The sequence below is a fragment of the Dermacentor variabilis genome, chromosome 6 (assembly GCF_050947875.1).
Source record: "Dermacentor variabilis isolate Ectoservices chromosome 6, ASM5094787v1, whole genome shotgun sequence".
Taxonomy (NCBI): domain Eukaryota; kingdom Metazoa; phylum Arthropoda; class Arachnida; order Ixodida; family Ixodidae; genus Dermacentor; species Dermacentor variabilis.
Window position 1 is genome coordinate 34524734 of NC_134573.1, and position 18621 is coordinate 34543354.

General features: G+C 43.9%; 1 protein-coding gene across 1 annotated transcript in view; it reads right to left on the reverse strand.

The window, feature by feature from the left end:
- Positions 1–18621, reverse strand: part of LOC142584720 (dnaJ homolog subfamily C member 2) — a 127858-nt gene that overhangs the window by 38897 nt on the left and 70340 nt on the right. The window contains exons 9-14 of the mRNA XM_075694939.1: positions 16636–16757; positions 11076–11144; positions 9596–9765; positions 6632–6704; positions 5485–5666; positions 2841–2938 (exon numbers count right to left, since the gene is read on the reverse strand). Of these exons, the coding sequence (XP_075551054.1) occupies positions 2841–2938; positions 5485–5666; positions 6632–6704; positions 9596–9765; positions 11076–11144; positions 16636–16757 (714 nt within the window). The remainder of the gene's footprint in view (positions 1–2840; positions 2939–5484; positions 5667–6631; positions 6705–9595; positions 9766–11075; positions 11145–16635; positions 16758–18621) is intronic.

Genomic DNA, 18621 nt, shown 5'->3' on the forward strand with positions numbered 1-18621 from the left:
AGCCACTTGAAGGAGCAATGTAAACAGCGACGAGTGTGAACGTAAGCTTCTTCGTTTTTACAATTAAATAGACGTACTGGTTGTCATCGTGAGGTGGGACTGCGTGCAACACATATGTCAGATCACATCTAATATATATAATGACCTCACATCACCACAGGTAGAGGACATGAATGCCTTATAGCCAGAAATGCATATGACATTCTGCACGTTCGGTTCGCAAATTACCAGGATGGGAAAATCGTTTTCGAAGACAAAGTGTCTAAAATCTGAAATTCTCGATTTCAGACCACAGGCATTCCACTGCAGTAGAGATGCTTTCTTGACTTGTGGAAGGGCAGCGAGGGGCGGGCCATGGTGCTATGCGACGCTTCCAAGTACTGGAGTCAGCGCGTCCAGTACTTGCAGTGTGCTAGGAGCAGCCGGAGTGCCCATGTTTGTCAGTAGTGTGCGCATGACATTCGTGAGCGACTTGAGCATAGCAATCACTTGTGAATCCTTGTCTCACATGTGGTTTACTGAAGTGACATTTGACTTGTGGCGTGTCATGTGCTGTAGCTCTGGCGCGTGGCATGTCTTCGGCAGTGCTGGCCACACCTCACTTGATGAAGCATGAAGAGCCTGGCTGCTTGTTCCGTTGACATTCGTGCTCTCACTGGAGACAATAAGCTTTTCCGCTCAGAGCGAACCAGCAAGGGGTGTGTGAACAGTCACGGTGGTGACGAGCGCAAGCTTTCCATGCTGGGTGGACGAGCTACCCTGTCTGTCACCAGCTACATCACAGCACCTCCATGCTGCACCTGCATGTTATCAGCTGCGACCGTGTGCGCACTCCCGGTGACGCTTGGTGCCTTTCGTGCCGTTTGCACAAGTGACGCTTAGTTTCTTTGTCGCGCACCGTTTTTCTCAATGCTGGGCTCGTGCATTATCATTGGCAAGCGACGCTGCTGTGGCACCGCGGCCATAGCACTGTGGAAGTAATGCACAAAACCTACAACAGAATAGACAAGTGTTACTCCGTGCAGCCTTCTGTGTGCCCCGCGTGCCCATAGTGACCCGAACCAAGGTGCACTACTTCCTCTGTGATTGCATGCGTGCATGCATTGGCAGGTGCAGGCTTTGCGAATGTGTGGTTTCAATCAAAAATGTTTTATATCGACCTGGCTAGACTGCGATTGAAAATGTGCCGCGTGATGTGGGTATTAGACTTTCATGGAGTTGTGCTATTCCAGCTTTGCTTTCTTAGCTTTTAAGGGCACATTTCCATTCTGTCAACGGCACAGACATGCGAGAGCTGCACCACCTTGGCCCGATGCTAGTGCACGTGTGCGAGTTGGGAGAGAGAAATTTGGGGACTGCGCCTAGGTACAACGGAGGCATGCAAGCTTTGCTCGGTTTGTCCTAAGCCGATGGCAATGCACACTATGCGAGAACTGGTGCTTGACTTCCGTTCAAACAGGATCACAGTGGCCAATACAAAATCTGTAAAGGGGAAGTACACAAAACAACAAGTTCGCCGTATGAATGCATTGTTATTCATTGGTCTGCAGCCACTAAAGCGTCATGCCCCTAAGCTCCAACCCTGCAATTTGTGCCAGGTCCCTTCGCTCCTATTGGCAGGAACCATTCATGCCAGGCCTGGTAGTGAATCATAGGTAAAAAACAATTAGGGTACACTAGAAGTGAAAGCAGGAAATGATACAATACAGATTTTTTTTAAGAAAGGAGAGGGGGAAAAAAAAAAAAGAATGATAGAACAACAAATTCTGGCTACAGGCCTCCCAAACACCAGTGCATTGTTGTAACCACTACGCTATGAAAGACGAATGGAGGGAGAGCTTATTCCGGAGCATTTTTCTGCATCTGCGTAGTCCAGATCGGCTAGGGATAAACAGGTGAAAATGTGTTCATGTTCGTAGTACTTAGGTGCAGTCCCCATATTGTTCTCTTGCATGCAGGTCAGGAAAACATGCCGTATCTCTCGCATGTGTAAGCTGTTGAGAAAACCGAAACACACCTTTTAAGAAGTAGTTGCTTTTTATGAATTTACCGTTATATCCAATTTTTTTGCCACCCCATTTACTTCATTATAATGAGCGTTTACTGTATTTGTTGCAGTATGTTCTTGACCTTAAGCAGCCAGCTAGTGTCACAGCAAGGCATTGTCCTTTCCGTTATCATACAGGTTTTCCCTCCAGATTTCTTTGTATTTGTATTTATAAAACTGCATGTTTTTTTCTTTTGTTTCCATCCTTTGCATCCAGCAGGCAGATGCTTAGCATTACCTACTAGAAGGGGGATGCACTCTTGACATATCACAGCAAAAGAAAGGCAATGCAGATTTGCGACTACCGTTAACAAAGCATACAGAGCTATGCTTTTAACTGTGTTGGAAAAAACTAAAAGAAAGGCAGCACAAAAAAGACTTAGCATTACAATATGCACAACAAACCTACACTGTGTAGTCATTCAGCCATCAGGATGGACTGCAGCTTCTGGCAGTATAGCCTGGTTGAGGGATGGTACTGCTACTAAGTGGCACGTACGGTGGGATGCTTTTCACACACTGCAATTTTTGTGCCTCACTTCATTCATTACTTTTCCAGTTTTTCTGGTGCAAAGCCCATTTATACCTGTGCTAAGAAAAATAAATTTCAGTTGTTAGTTCAGCACTGTGTGTGTCCATTCTGCATGTCCAATATGCTGGGAAAACATCAATTACGCAGCACCAGCTAAACCAACGCTCAACCTTGATGAAAGCTTCTTGTTTGGAAGACGACTGATACTACAGTGAGGTTCAACCGCACTTGGGTAAGCCTCGTATCAATGCAGAAGCTTACCTAGCTTTTGCAAGCTCTTGGCTTTTGCGAGTACCTCCTTGGCTGTTCGATCAGAGGTGGCTCCATGCTGGTTCAGAAAGGCCGCCACCACTTCCCACCTGCTCCAACAAACAGCAAAGCAGGAAGTCAAAGCAGTGCCTGCTTTGCGTGGATGAACATTTCAACTCCTGGGCCCCTTGCTGCATGCAGCCATCTCCACAGGTGTCGCCACCATCACAATCATCCGCTTTTTGCGAAATAAAGGCTGTGTTCCAACACTGAAAGAAAGCAAACTAGACAGCAAAATGGGCAACGCACATGTTATGTCTTGTTCTCATTCTGGCAAAGAAGACAGATTTGCAAAGACAACATCGAAATCAGACTGATGCTGGCTACATTAATGCCCGAACAAAATGGCAGTTGAGCAGTGTGCCTGGTAGCTGACAGAAACATGTGCCTGCCAAAGCGGAAGCCGAGACAGGTTTTCTTTTGCACTTGAAGTAGGCCACGTTGTGTTTTCCTGTGTGCAAACCACACACAAAGTGTTAAAACATGGAGCTGACATTTGCTTTTCTCAGCCTTATTTATTTTTATTTATTTAATTTCTGTTGACACGAGGTGGTGTCAAGTCGCAGAAATATGTTCCAATTGCATTCTAATACCTGGATTTAAAGCTGCCAAAAATTCCAGCAGTTAATCACTGTTTGTGTAAATTTTTTCCTGCCTTCTACCAGTCCTCAGTTGTGCAGCATTCTGTGCAAATGAAGAGTGAAAATTTAGCTTTTTGACATTTCTTTGAGCTTCATGTAGTGTCACAGTAAATCAAAGCTCGCAAGACACTGTTGTTGGCAAATAGGTAGGTGCAGCCTTTGAGACGGTGAATAAATATTACAATGGTCAAATTCCTGCCTTGCAACTTTCCAACGCCCACCTTCTGTGAGAAATGTGCTGCAACATTATACAGCTGGTAGTTAAGAAAGGTGACTTGGGTCTACAGAATATTTCCCATCAGGAAGGTCACTTTTTGACGTCTTTATTCTGTAAAGAACTCGAGAACAACAAATACAAGTGTGTTATTAGTAAGCAATTCTGAGTAGTGAATAGATACTGCTATATATGCACTATATTATTATTCGGTGGCAATCCCTTTTCGTGACTTATGACATTTTATCCCTTTCACGCAAGACATACTTTAATTATTAGAAATTTAATGAACATTGTTGCCACTTCAATAATCTAATTTCAATTTTTAGTTTCAATTCAAGTTCAATTCTTCTTGATAACAAGGAGGGAGCAGCTGCATAAAGGCAACACCGAGCAGTTTGACGAAGGTGGCAGTCCCATTCTTTGGCAGCAATGTACAGCTTAACACCAAACATGCTTCAGACAGGCATCTAATAAACAAAAGACAGGCGAGATATATTACCTCACCAATTCGAGCATGCTGCCATTATCAAGTCAAAATCAGTCAATAATTGTGGCCTAATTTCATTTTATCCAACAGCCTTAGAAAGCATTGGTAAAAGAAATCAATGTAAAATTTCGATTCTAGACTGAAATATTATTGCTAATATTGAAGTAGTTATTATGCTCTAAAATACCTCGCACACATGATACATGTTACCTAACATGGAGGATGTACAACCAGTTTAATGTTTGGCCAGGTGAAGGCAAAAAGAACAAAGCAGGAAGCATGAAAATAAATGTGACACTACATAAGAATCCAATGCGACATGAGATAAACATTCTAATAAATCAATGCAGGAACAAATATAATAAAGCTGGCGCAAGGACTACAGGCAGTCATAAAAATATAATGTGCAAGTGTTTAAAACAAGTGCAAGCAATATAGTAATGGTTGGCAACAGTCATTGTTATGTGAGAATGGGACAGGTTTATCTAATCAGACTGTATGCATAAATCAACAAGGTATTACATTCTTGAATTTACTCAAGCATCACTGGCTGCCTAGGAATTTAAGGTGACATGCATGTTGATACTTAATGGACATAAAAAGAGTGCCATTCTATTCGGCAACTACTAACTATGTTAGCCAGTATCACTGTGACAGAGATGCTGCTTTGCTTTTTCTGGGCAACTTTACCACAAAACTGTTTGATATGTTTGATTTGTTTGAAATTTATAATCATAATCCCTACAGCCAGTGATCACCTTTCCACTTTTGCTATCTCATAATTATATCTATGTTGGTATCTTAAATTCTGAATTCTTTTTCTTTTCCAAATAGCCTTCAAGCAGTTTTCACAGGAGTGTGTGTGCGATTGCCAAGTGGACTTGAGGCAAAACAGGCCTCACTTTTCAACCAAATTGCGTATTAGTAGGTCAAACATATGGCCAGACAGAATAACCATACTACTGCCTAAAAGGTTTCAAAGATTCAAAGCTTAACAGGCTTAGCGCTGTTGCTACTTTACATTCTATTCAAAATTCCTATTAGTAAGCACATAATTACATATGAAAAACAAAATCTTGCTTTAGATTGGTGCAGTTGTGGTGAGCTACTAATCACCTTGCATCCCACGGTTTATCACGAACAGCTTAATCACGAGTATTACTTACACGACATAACTACATCACTTGCACAAACACTGGCTTAGCAGAAAATACACAAAGTGAGCAAAGCCGGAAATCAGTCGACACATACCTGTTGGCTGTGCCAGCAGGAAAGAGGTTGACAGCCTTGACGAGCAGCTGCACGTCATCTGGAGTCCAGGATGAACCGGAGGAGGCGGAGCCTTTATCCCCTCCCCCTTGGCTCCGCCCACTCTGAGTACCACCCAGCTGCTCTGCCTTCTCACGCTCCAGACGCTCTTCGAGGGCCTTGGCCTATCACACACGTACACACAGTGGGTGAGATGCAAAAGATGCAGTGCTTGCAATCACCAATCCATCTTCAACATCAGCCTACTTTTTGTTTCCGCTGCATGATGAAGGCCTCTCCCAGCGATCTCCAATTACCCCTTTTCTGCCCCAGCTGACCCCATCCTTAAGCCTGCAATTTCCCTAATTTCATCACACCACCTAGTTCTTTGCCATTCTCCGATTGCACTTTACTTCTGTTGGCATCCATTCTATAACTCTAATAGACCCCTGGGTATATATGCTACCCATAACCTAGCCAGCCAAGTTTCGCTTCTGCCCCTTAATGCCAGCTAGAGCACTGGCTAGCCGTTTTCTCTTTAATCCACACCGCTGCATGTCTTCATGTCTCTCAACATTAAGCCTAACGTTTTTGGTTATATTGCTCGTTGTGCAGCCCTTGACTTCTTCTCAAGCTTCGTTGTTAAACTCCCAAGTTTCTGCCGCATATATAAGCACCCCTAGAATGCGATGACTGTACACTTTTCAAAGATGACAGTAAGCTGCCAGTCATGATTTGGTAATGCCTGCCACATGATCGCCAATCTCAAAGGGACTTATACCCTAGTCAGACTGGCGAGCTTTAGTGTCATTCTGAATATGGCACATCAGTTCTGCAGAAGTCTGCAAGGTGGAGGAAAGGGCTTCGTGCTACAATTTGGGTGGATGCCAATTTTCCCATTTCATGTACGTGACTTATAATCACAACGCACTACATGATGCACACAAAGTTCCAGCAACTAAAAGTTTTCAATGCCAAATAACTCCTACAATCTCAATGTGGCACATGACCTGCAGATTTACAATATTTTATGGTGTTCCACCTGGAAAAGCCTTAAGACGTGCAGGGCCCTTAAATTCTAAAGCATCTGCAAAGTTTTTCTTTGTGGCATCAAAGGAGAACCTTTAGAAATAGAATAGAAAGGGCATACTTTTTCAAGAAACAATGTCTTCCTCTCAACCACGTTGGAGGCCGCTTCCAAAGCTTGATTGAGCTGCTGCAGCCTACATAGGAAGAGGGATTTCGTTGCAGTCCATTATACAGATGCATGCACATACAAACAACACTATTAATGGACAAGAAGTAAATGTAAGTGCCTGCCCGTGCCATGTATCGAGCCCAGTCTACAGTGGGGAGAATAAAATGCTGGGTTTCCATAGCTGTACACATGAGAACAGGTGCAGCAGACTTTTGTAGGGGAACGTTCTTATGAAACCTACGCTTTTGCTTAGTACAGCACCCTATTTCCTGGTACGTAGTACAGTCGAAACCCGTGATAACAAAATCCGGCAAAAAAAATTCTCGCGAGAACGAAAAATTTTCGTATCCCTGGCGAACGCTCATAGGATTCAATGCATTTCGTATCTCTCGGCAACAAAATGTCGCTGTATTGCAATCCCGCATCAATGAAATTTGCCTAACTCCGCATATTTCCATATTTACTCGATTCTAATGCGCCCTCGATTGTAACGTGCAATCGTTTTCCGTGACCAAAAAATGGAAAGTCCTTTACAGTACCGCGCACCTTAGTCTTTCATACAAAAATACAACTTTCTCTCATTTGGAAAAAAAGATTTACTCCCAATGCACTAAAGTTGTTATAAATAAAAAATAAGTTGCAGTTTCGCTCGAAAGGCGAAGCATTGATTACGACAGCAAATTAGTAGAAAGTAAGGATAGTAGTTTTATTGACTGTATAAACTTTTAAACATTCACTTACTCACTAAATTAGCAAGCATGGTGTCATGCATGCACAAGCAAACATGAACACGTCTCACTCAATGATGCAGAAACACTTTAAATGCTGGAGTGAGGAAGTGCGATAGCAGGAACGAGGGAATTGACTTTTGTGCAGCCTCTCGCTTCGACGCAAACGAAGCGATGAGAACACAGCATGGTGCGCCTAGATGCGTAGACTGTCGTCTCCGTCGCAGATCGCTTTCAACATAGGGACCGCATGGCCGTGCCGTACGTAGCAGCCGCCAGTGTAGAACGCCCTTCCTGTTTGAGCCAGTCTCGAATGCAAGTTTTGGGAACTCCGAATGCCCGTGATGCGGCCCAATTTCCGTCCATATCCACACACGTGATTGCTTTCCTTTTAATTGCGGCATCATGATGAACTCAGTATGTCTTTGCAGTTGGCACTTCCATGCTGATGGAGCAAACGCAGTACATGGGAAGACAGACGGTGCCCTAACCTAGACCAAAGGAAGCATTGCCTAAGCACACATACTACAACACATGGAGAAAGCTACGGCAACTAGGCTCGAAGTGCGTACGAGACGTCCATTTTGAAATACCGATGGCGATATGGTAACACAGATTTATGGTCGTACTCGATTCTAACACGCACACAATTTTAGGACCCATTTTATCGGAAGAAAGTGTGCGCTGGATTCATGTAAATATGGTACCTACTTGCGTAAGGTTAGCAGGCTCCAAAATGTGCTCAAATGTAATTGTTTTGCACTAAAATTGAGTAAAATAGTACTGCCATATTACACTTGTGTGGGCACCGCCATTTTTGTTCACAAAAACCAAGCGCCAAAAGCGATCAATGCGCTGGAAACATGTCATAGCCGCCATCTTGTTTGTTGATCGCCCGTTTGAAGCTGCACCATAAGCGGCACGCATGTTGCTACGAACATGTGATGACAGTTTTTGCAAGCCCACTGGCGATATCGTAGATTGCGGTTCGAAACGTGCGTTCAGCTTGCATTCCCCGCGGCTGACGACTTGGCGAGGCCTATAGACCAATCACGTGAGGCGAAACTGAACGCAAGCTGAAAGCGTGTTTCGAACAACAATTGCCAATTGTGGCAGTGGACAGCGCAATGTGCACCTCGGTGAGAAAAATGCAGCAAAAACAAGGAAATCCATGTCCCACCGACATGGAATTGTTTATGGTGCTTGAGATGGCGGTCGCAGCATATGGAGTGTTCCGCATCGGGTCATGATTGAACGATCGTCCAGGAATATGCATCCTTTTCTTCAAGAACGCTGGTTATGGTGCCACCCGACAGGCATTGCGTGTGGATTTGGCGCCAGATGCAGACTTGTGCAAAAGGACCATCTCGATTGTGTGCCTTTGGGTACACGAGACACGATCACTTTTGTGCTTGGCACCGGACGTGTTGGCACCTATGGGCAACCGCGTGCACTGGAGAAATGCTGCTGCATGCGCTGTTGCTCTGTGTCCAGTGCAGAGTTACACAACATCTTGCAAAAGCGATTGCATCTCCGAAAGCAATTGACCGAGAATACTGCGCCACGGAAGTACTGCCACTGCTGGTCGACACGCCACACTTTGTACTGTTGACAATGCGGTTCTATATCCTCGAGCAAAGCTTGCAAAGTAGGCTAACGGAATTGTGACAGTAAAGTTTTGTTCTGTGATGCATTACCTATCTGTGCTGTCTCTTTTGCAACAACAAAATTCTCGCGAAAGCAAATCTTTTCGCATTCCCCGCCGATTTCATTATTGCGAGGTTCAACTGCATCCTTAAATTTGCGGGAAGATTAAAGGGATTCAAGGGGCTCAATTTATTTGTTGGTCACAACCATTTGAAGACACAAACAATGAAGCCTGGAAAAGCATAAGGGAATTTTTTGTAAAAATGATAGGTTAAAAGGAAATGAAAGTCTACGAAAAGAACTTCTGTCAAAATTAGAAGCTTAACCCAAATCTTATGCATTACGCGTGCAGTGCTTTACCAGTTCATCTACCATCCTCTTGTGCACTTCCTCGGGCGTTTGTGCACATGTACAAGATTAGCCCTGGAATTGTTAGCTGGTCACAGCCCAGGCTTCATTGTCTGTTTCCGTCATATGTACACAGATAATTCCATAAATTCGAGCCACCGAGATTCGTGCTGCCAAAGAAAGAGGCACTCACTCTTCCAGGCTGAGCAGCTGGCAGAGCCGGTGAAGCTGCTCCAGACGCACGACGTGCTCCTCCGCATCGGCTGCGTAGTGCCCATCCTCCGTGCATACCGCCTCTAGGGCCTTGCGCTCTTTCTTGAGCTGCTTGCGAAGGTTCTCCTTCTCCCGACGCTCTTTCTCTCTCTGCACAGACAGATCACGGAAAAGACCGGCACACACACTTTGCAGCATCCGGTGGTCAAACACAAGGCAAGAGAGGCACTGCACAGGGTGCCGTCAAGTTCTTTTTCCACGTACAAAGGCATTTCCACATTGATTCACTCCTGCTATTCATATGAATATTCCCACATTAACTCTGTAACTCTGTATGCATGTCATATTTAGGATTGAAAAGCATGCAGGTCATGCAGGCTTGAGTTACTGAAACAAACTGCCACTAGCCAAGACCTTCATGGCAGATTGAATTAAGCAAAATATCAAGTTAACCAAAGTTAATTTGGTGGACGTTCAATCTATTTGGCCTCTCAATTTTAATGCAATACTTTACATTCCTTTTGTATTTTGGGGAGTAGACGTTTCACACCATGGATAATTATTCCTCACCAAACAGGCTTTTACTGAATGCTTGTCCTGAAGATGCCCATTTACTATACTTAATCTTCTTTCTCGTCAGCACTCATAAAATTTTTTTTTGTAAGTTCATGATATATTTGGGGCCAATTTGCTCAACAGTTTCGAAATGTTTCAGCCTGGAAAGGTGGTACTCAGCATGTGGTTGTTATCACGTGGTTCACGAGCTTCGCAAGTTCCTTTGTGGTTTCACTTTTGGATGGTTGCTTGTGCTCTCACTTCATCGAGCACTGTGAGACAAAGGATTTTTAATCTTTGGAGCTATCAACAATGTCCTGGCAAAGTCCAATGCAGGAGTGTCTGCTGTGGCTGTCTGCCAGAAGATTCCAAGTTGTTTAAAAGCAATCCTCACGAAAAACTATGATGAAAGCATTTCACAGAGAGCCCAGAACGATGTGGTCAGTGTGCACATATAAAAATTGGCTGAAGGCTTAGCTTGGTTAAGCCTGGAAGATTGTGAAAGCAATACCCTTGGCTGCGCCTTGGTTTGGCTGATGGTGTGAACATGGTTGCCCTTTGTTAAACTTATGGCTATACATCATCCGACATAGCGCAAGGCAGCGCGCCGACCACTGCGAGGAGCCGAGCTGCAGCCCCATTTATCCTCCTAGCATGACGTCACACCAGCGAGCGCCCTCTCTCGGTAGCGCCGCAGCAGCGGCGGGCAAGGCTTCGCCTCCACCATCGATGCCGCGAGCTGGGGCCCCGTCTCTCGGTCTGGCGTGACGTCACACGGTCATGTGACGCGCAGCTGTGTAAGGAGGCGCCACGACCCCCGATGGGCCGAAAGTGCGAGCAGTATTGCTTTCGCAATAAAAATGAGTGCCCAATACCAGCCAAGATGGCAACCAGTTGAAGCTCACCTGCTGTCTGGCATCCTCCTCCTGCCGTTCCCGCTCCAGACGTTGTGCTTCCTCACGTTCCTGCCGTTCCTGGAATTGTTACAACAATGCCACATCTCATATCACAGGTGCCAGATGCACAATTTGAATCAAATTGGACATCCTCATGATCTGTTGGTAATCAAGAGAAGCCTCAGGATGGTGCCAGAACATCAAGCAAGCGGGCTTGTCATCAGGGAATGCTTTCCTACACAGTGTTCATAAACCGCGTGTTGCGTAAGTAGGAGTACCTAAGTAGGAGTACCTAAGTAGGAGTGCCAGATGTGCTATATGACATTTCCAGTTAAACTGCTCTCTCATTCACTTAAATTTCTTATGAAGGTAACATCATCCAGTCTGTTTGGTTCAATACCACATTTTCATGCATTGCTTGCTAGTCTCACCACAATAATTTCGAAATGAATGTAATCTGCAGTGACACCTCTGAAAACGTCGATTCCACTGCAATGGAATGGTAGTGCCATCTATCACAACTATGGTGAACACCACGCTTTCACCGTAGCAATGACAGATGGTGCCACCCATTGTTCTGTCACAGCAAAACAGAACATCTTGGAGTGGCATCACTGCAAGCAACACATACTCCAGATTTAGTGCAGACAAAACTGGCAAACAATGCCTGAAAGCATGGTAGCACACCAAGCTCACTGCAAAATGCTAACGCTGTGTGAAATTTGAGACTGAACCTGCCAGTGGTTTAGCAGGATGACTCATGGATACCTGGCACTCCTAGCTGGCAAGAAAAGCAGCAGCTGCTTTGATGAAGACAAGTCCTACAGTCAATCTGTTGGATTCTGACTTGCTGTTGATCATATTAAGGAACAGAAGCCATCTCACAGCCTCCATAATCGATGCTAGCGGGTTCAAGGGTGTTGTTCCTGTTTGGTTCAGGCAATATTATTTTGTTGTATCTTGTATTATGTGAGCAGCTGCTGTATTTTTATACTTCGTATTTATCTTTTAGACGTAGGTGAATATCAGCTTTTTCTAATGTGAAGCAAATATGAAGAGTAAGTATGAAATATCGATTTGAAAGTCAAATGGTGAAATGCAGGCACGTGTATTTACTGCAGGAATAACTATTTTCGTATAATTAGGCACCACACCTGTACTGACTAGTGCAAAAAGAACAGCTATCAGGAACAAATGATTAGCTTTAAACACAAGATCACCTGGTGTCATTAGGAAAAAAAAAAGGAGAGCCAACAGCAGTTCACAGGACAGCTTCCCCAGTGCAATGGTATACCATGTGGTTTGTTGTTTAGACTGCACTAACCTTCGGGTCGGCCCACATTTTTTAATGAATGAATGAATCGACTTTATTTCTCGTCCGAGCGAGGGGAGACTGGGACTAAAGGCACGAAGGCTTGACAGATCTGTGAGGACTGTGAGGTCCCGGGCCCCCACAGTTACAACAGCGGTCACAATCAGTGCAAATGAATCCATATAAAATGTACACACATTTCGCACAAGAGAACAGAATTTCAGTAACGAAAATGATTACAACATTTGTTCATTGGAATGAGGAAGTCGCATAAACATCAGCACAAATGCTATCTTTATGCGCTCTTTGTTAGGTCATACAAGCATACATACAGATGCAATAAAAAGAAAATATAAATAATTTAAGTTAGCGAAAGCAAATGTTGTCGGCGTGTAATAATGCACTAACCTTTTTTTTGAAGGAGCCTTCTGAAACGCTAAAATTTAACAGTTCTCCTACCCTGTTTAATATTTGTATCAACCGATATATGAATGTTTGTTTTCCATAATTTGTTCTTTTTTTCGGTAAGTGTCTGGTATTCCGGGGTAGTGAATAACGAGATATTTCATCAATGTCTATTTTGGTGAATAATTTTCATTTACGTATGATCATCAGAAGCTTCTTATAATATATTCTGTCTGCTCGAAGAAGGGAGTGGTGTTAAAGTAATGGAACTGTTTCAAAGTCTACAAAACAGCCATGGCAATTGCCGTATATACGAAGGATTCGTTTCTGTAAAAGAATGACCTTTGTGTAGTTTGTTTTTGAAGTTGTTCGCCAAACCAGGACCCTGTAGAAGAGTTTAGTGTAAAGGAGAGCACCGTATAATTGTTGTTTGAGCCGAAGCGGAATGCACTGGGTTATCCTCTTAATGATACCGACAGATTAAGAAGGTAAGTGCATAGCATCCTTATATGCGATCCACAAAATAAATGTTCATCAAACCATATGGCTAAGAATTTCTGTTCCTGGACATGGTGAATTGCCATACCATTGAAATAAACGTTAACGTCATTGCGTATGTCCCTGTTACGAGCCCTGAATAAAATGTATGTTGTTTTTGCAGGATTTAATTCAAGACTATTTCTCTCAGCCAAACTGACAAGCAATTTAGATACGCATGAACGCCAACAGAAATTCAGAAGTGTCATTGGATGTAAAAAACGTGTTGGTATCATCAGCATACATTACCAAGTCAGGTGAGTCAGGTTTTCATACAATATAATTTACATAAATTAGGAACAACAGTGGGCCCAGTTTTGAGCCTTGAGGTACACCCTGTTTTACAGGCAAAATGTCAGAGGTAATAGAATTTATCTGAACAAATTGGTTTCGATTTGTTAAATAACTTAATAAATCATTAGCGACGACGCATATTCCATAGAGTTCTAGTTTATGTAACAATAGTTTATGATCGATCGAGTCAAAAGCCTTCCACAAATCTAAAAAAGGTTAAGTGTAGCCTTCTGTTTTTTGATGTTCTCAATTATTTTATCCTCGATACCTAGAAGGGCTTGCTCTGCTGACTTATTCTTTTGGAAACTATATTGGTACTTTGAGATTACATATTGTTTAGTCAAGGAAGACCACAGCCTGTCAACCACGACACTTTCGAAAAGCTTTGAAGATATATTTAAGACCGATATTGGCCTGTAATTTGAGAGTTTTGCACTACCTTTATGGGTTGGTATTACGCGAGCGGTTTTTAGTGCATCTGGAAAAATTCCTGATAATATTGACAAATTAACAATATAAGCTAGAACGGCACTTATTTCGCTTCAGACATATCTGATCGGCTCTGGTTGAATTCCGTCGGGTCCTGCCTAAGCTGTGCTCTTTATTTTGTCTATCAGATTCTGTATCTCAACGGCATCTGTGGGTTGCAGAAAAATGGAGCTGGTCACCAGTGGGATGTCGATTGCACGAACCACTCTTCTTTCGCCTCCTCTCGAGGTACATGAACCAGCATGAACAAAATGTTTGTTCATGTCCGTCATTTGACTTTTGTTCAATGAATTTTTAGAATGCACTACCTGCAGGATCGGCCCATATTTTTGTTTGAGTAAAGTCGCACTTCTAGTTCTGGTTTCAGGAGTGCGCAGTTTGAACAAGCGCATCTGGGTTTCATTTTGTCCTTTTTGGACTAATTATGCATTATTACTGCTTCTGTCATAATTCTAAGCTAACTTGGTACGTCTTTTTCCTTCCAAGCTTCATTGTAATGGCTTTTTGTTGTCCTAGAAGGCCACTAGAAGTTACTACTAAAAGTAATTACTAGAAGTCACAAGAACTGTTACTAGTTGTTACTAGAAGGCACCAAATTATCTAGTCTGATGAGATAGAAGTGGCCAGGTACATGTTTCTAACGAAACCCAAATCCATTTGAAGTCGCCAATGAAAACCTTTGTCTTCAAAACAGCCTCTTAACAACATAGACACTGGTTGCAAACAAACTCTCCAAGGGAGAATGGCTGCTGTATGACTGAATTTCCAAAATCCTTAAGCAAATGGTTGCTGAAAAAAAAATTAAAGGCTCCAGGATAAAAGGTGTTGAAGCACTTGGGCGCAGAAAGAAAGTTAATGTGGAAATGTTTCCTTCTCATGCTTTTTCATCAAGTGACTACAGCTGTGACATAAGAAGCCAACAAACACTGACAACAAGGACAACATAGGGGAAATTACTTGCACTTGCTAAATGAATTAAAGAAATCATAAATTAATCGAAATGAAAGTGAATGAAAAAAAAAAACTTGCTGCAGGTGGGGAGCGATCCCGCGTCTTCGCTTACGCGTGCGATGCTCCACCAACTGAGCTACCGTGGAGCCGTTTTTCCATCTACTTTCTTGGGTATTTATGTGTCCTAGTAAAACCCTGGGAGGGTTAGCCAGCGCCACCCCTCACAAACCTTGGCAGCGGATGTGGAACATCCTTTCTGCCACAGGTGTCATGAGTACGTGATCTTTTTGGGTGAAGGCAACTGGTCAATAAACCCACGCATGCTACCTGAAGGCATCTATGTTGCCGGATTCGAGACCCTCGGTATGTAATAAACGAGAAGAAAGGCGGTTAACCGAGGGGCCCGATTTTTACTAGTGGTATCATAAGAAGCCAACAAACACTGACACCAAGGACAACATAGGGGAAATTACTTGTACCTAATAAATGAACTAAAGAAATGATAAATTAATGGAAATGAAAGTAGATGAAAAAACAATCTGCCGCAGGTGGGGAACAATCCCATGTCTTCATATTACGCGTGCGATGCTCTACCAATTCCCCCCAAAAGATCACATACTCGTGACGTGTGCGGCAGAAAGGATGTTCCACATCCGCCACCAAGGTTTGTGAGTGATGGTGCTGGCTAACACTCCCAGAGTTCTAGTAGGAAACATAAATACCCAAGAAAGTGGATGGGAAAATGGGGCCACGGCAGCTCAATTGGTAAAGCATCGCATGCGTAACGTGTTCGAAAATGTGTTCAGAAAATGCCATTTTCTTTATTGCACATCTGACAAGAAATTTTTTGTAGATACGAAATATATATGACATGGGGGTGGTAAATTCACAACTCGTGTTTGAAAATGCACAAATTTAGGCGCTGGCATAGGGTTCCGTCAATCTTACTTCATTTATTATCAGGCCATATCAGAATGATCATTGTAGCTGGCGATATCAGAGTCACGGGATGTGTCTATAGCACAGAAAACACTGTCATCACTGCCAATGCTTTCATGTAGAAGCAAATAATCTTTTGAGCGTGATCACCCATTCAAATGAAAGTTACGTTTTCATGATGAGCACGGCAACAAGCCACTGGCAGATGCCATTTTTTAAATCTGTGCCAGAGCAACCTCGAAGAACAAAGCATGTAGGTCCCCTAGCTGGCAAGAATGAACTCGCCAGAATGTCAAAATGTATTGGACCAGCCCGGCCTGTCACTTCGAAAGAGTGCACAAACAGGTGGATGAGACAGACTCATCCTTAGCAGTGGTGGCAAGAACAATTATACCGGAGTAAGAATTGCCCACAGCACTTAGAGGGTTAATATTGTCTCTGTAACAAATCATAATTTGCTCTGGAAATTTTTGAGCCACATTGATGCGTCCACAGCTGATGCTGAGCATCCTCTGTGGACGTGGGGGCAGATCTAATATATTGAATCAATTAATAAATGTTGCTGGGGTAAGCCCACAGATCACTGCCTGATTCAACACACAATTATGAGAAAAGCACAAGTCTGCAGTGCCCCAGGTGTACCTTTTCTTCAAGTTCCTGTCGTGCCCTGGCAGCTTCCTGTCGGGCTCGCTTCTGAGCCAGCTTGCGCTCACGCTCTTCCTCTTTAAAGCGTTGCACTCGGGGGTCACAGGCATATGCCGTGTCTGCAAAACACAAAATGGATCTTGTCAAATGAGCCAGTGCATATTTACTGCCTTATTAAGTTCTTTAATTCAGCTCCCAGGGTCAAATTTTATCAAACATTAAAATTCTTCCGCATGACTTCAAGAAGAAGGTTAGGACTTTTTTTATGTGACATTAAAGCAACAAATATTTTATATGTACACAACATGCATAACTTATTAAATATCCCCTACAGTTACAGTGTACACATTTGTTCACACAGCTTCATTTTGCCAATTCTGTTTAGTGGTAGCAAGGAAAGAAAGCCACAGACATTAAAGACTAACTGCAACGAAATTTCACGTTTAGAGATGAGCAGTATGCACTACTGAGAATGAATCCTGGTAAAGTTGCAGGACAGGTAATTGTCTTACTTTGTTACCAGCAGCCTTTAAGTTGACCCTTAGCAGACAATGTGTGAACACTGTGGTTCGTGGTAGAGAACTGCACGGGCCCGAGCGGGTCAGGTAAGCTATCTTTATTGCTGGCCCGGGCCGGGCTTGGGCCAAGGAGCTTCGGGGTCATGCCCTGGCCTCAGACAGGCCCGTAATAGGTCCGGGTCTCCACGAGGCCTGTAATAGGCTGGGTATGCTATCGGTGACTTTTGAAAACTGCCTACTAGGAAAACCTTTATTTCATCAGCGTTAGGCGGGGTGATTAGGCGTGGCTTCTTCAGGCTGGCCAGATGGTCGTCAATCGATGTTTGATGGCGACCTCTTCAGCTCGTTCTATGGCCTGGAGTTGGATGTCCAGCCTAGTACTGCGCAGCATTGCCTCCCATGCTTCAGGTGAGAAAGAGGCCATCAGCTTAGGAGGAGGCTTGTCCTCCTCGCAGTCCCATATTATGTGATTCAGTGTTGCTAGTTCCTCACAGCACCTACGGTGGCTTCAGCTGTGTGAACAGCGATGTACAGCCTGTACTACGGCCAAGGAGGAGAAACGCGCTTACCTCTTTCCCCCCCGCCCTGCCACTCTAGCTATCTCTTGATCACGTGACCTCAACATCGGACATGTTGGTGGACGGCACAAATATTTGGCCAATGTAGCCCAGGCTTTGATGTCGCATGTTAACGCACGAGTATAATGGGTTTACTGGGTTTAAGAACTGCACCGAGACTCGCATTGCCGGCATCAGTATGAATTTCAGTGTGAGCGTCTTCGTCGAAATGAGCAAGTATTGGGGCCGCTTGTAAACGCTTGCACAATTCATTGAACGACTGCTGCTGCTTGTCCGCCCGAATTAAAGGCACATCATCACGTGTAAGCCGTGTCAGAGGCTTAGGAATTCTGGAGAATCCCTCAACGAAGCGCCTATAATATGCGCACAAACTAAGGAAGCATTGGACAGCCTTCTTGTCTGTGGGTGGTGGAAACTCGGTGATGGCAGCTAAGTTGTTGGGGTCTGGTCGGACGCCTATAGGACCAACGACATGGTCAAGAAATTTGAGCTCTTGCAACCCGAAGTAGCATTTTTCAGGCTTGATGGTGAGGCCGGCAATACGGATCACCGCGAGGACACTCTCAAGTTGTGCGAGATGTTCGTCAAATGTGCTCAAGAACACAACGACGTCGTCCAAGTATACGAGGCAGGTTTGCCATTTGAGTTCAGTAAGCACGGCATCCATCATCCGCTGAAAGGTGGCAGGTGCTGAACAGAGACCGAGGGGGAGAACTTAGAACTCATTAGCCCGTCAGATGTCACAAACGTCGTTTTTTTCACAATCCTGTTCATCAACTTCGATTTGCCAGTACCCTAATTTAAGATCCAATGAAGAAAGAAACTTGGAAGGTTGTAGATGATCCAATGCGTCGTCGATGCGTGGCAATGGATAAACATGGCACTTG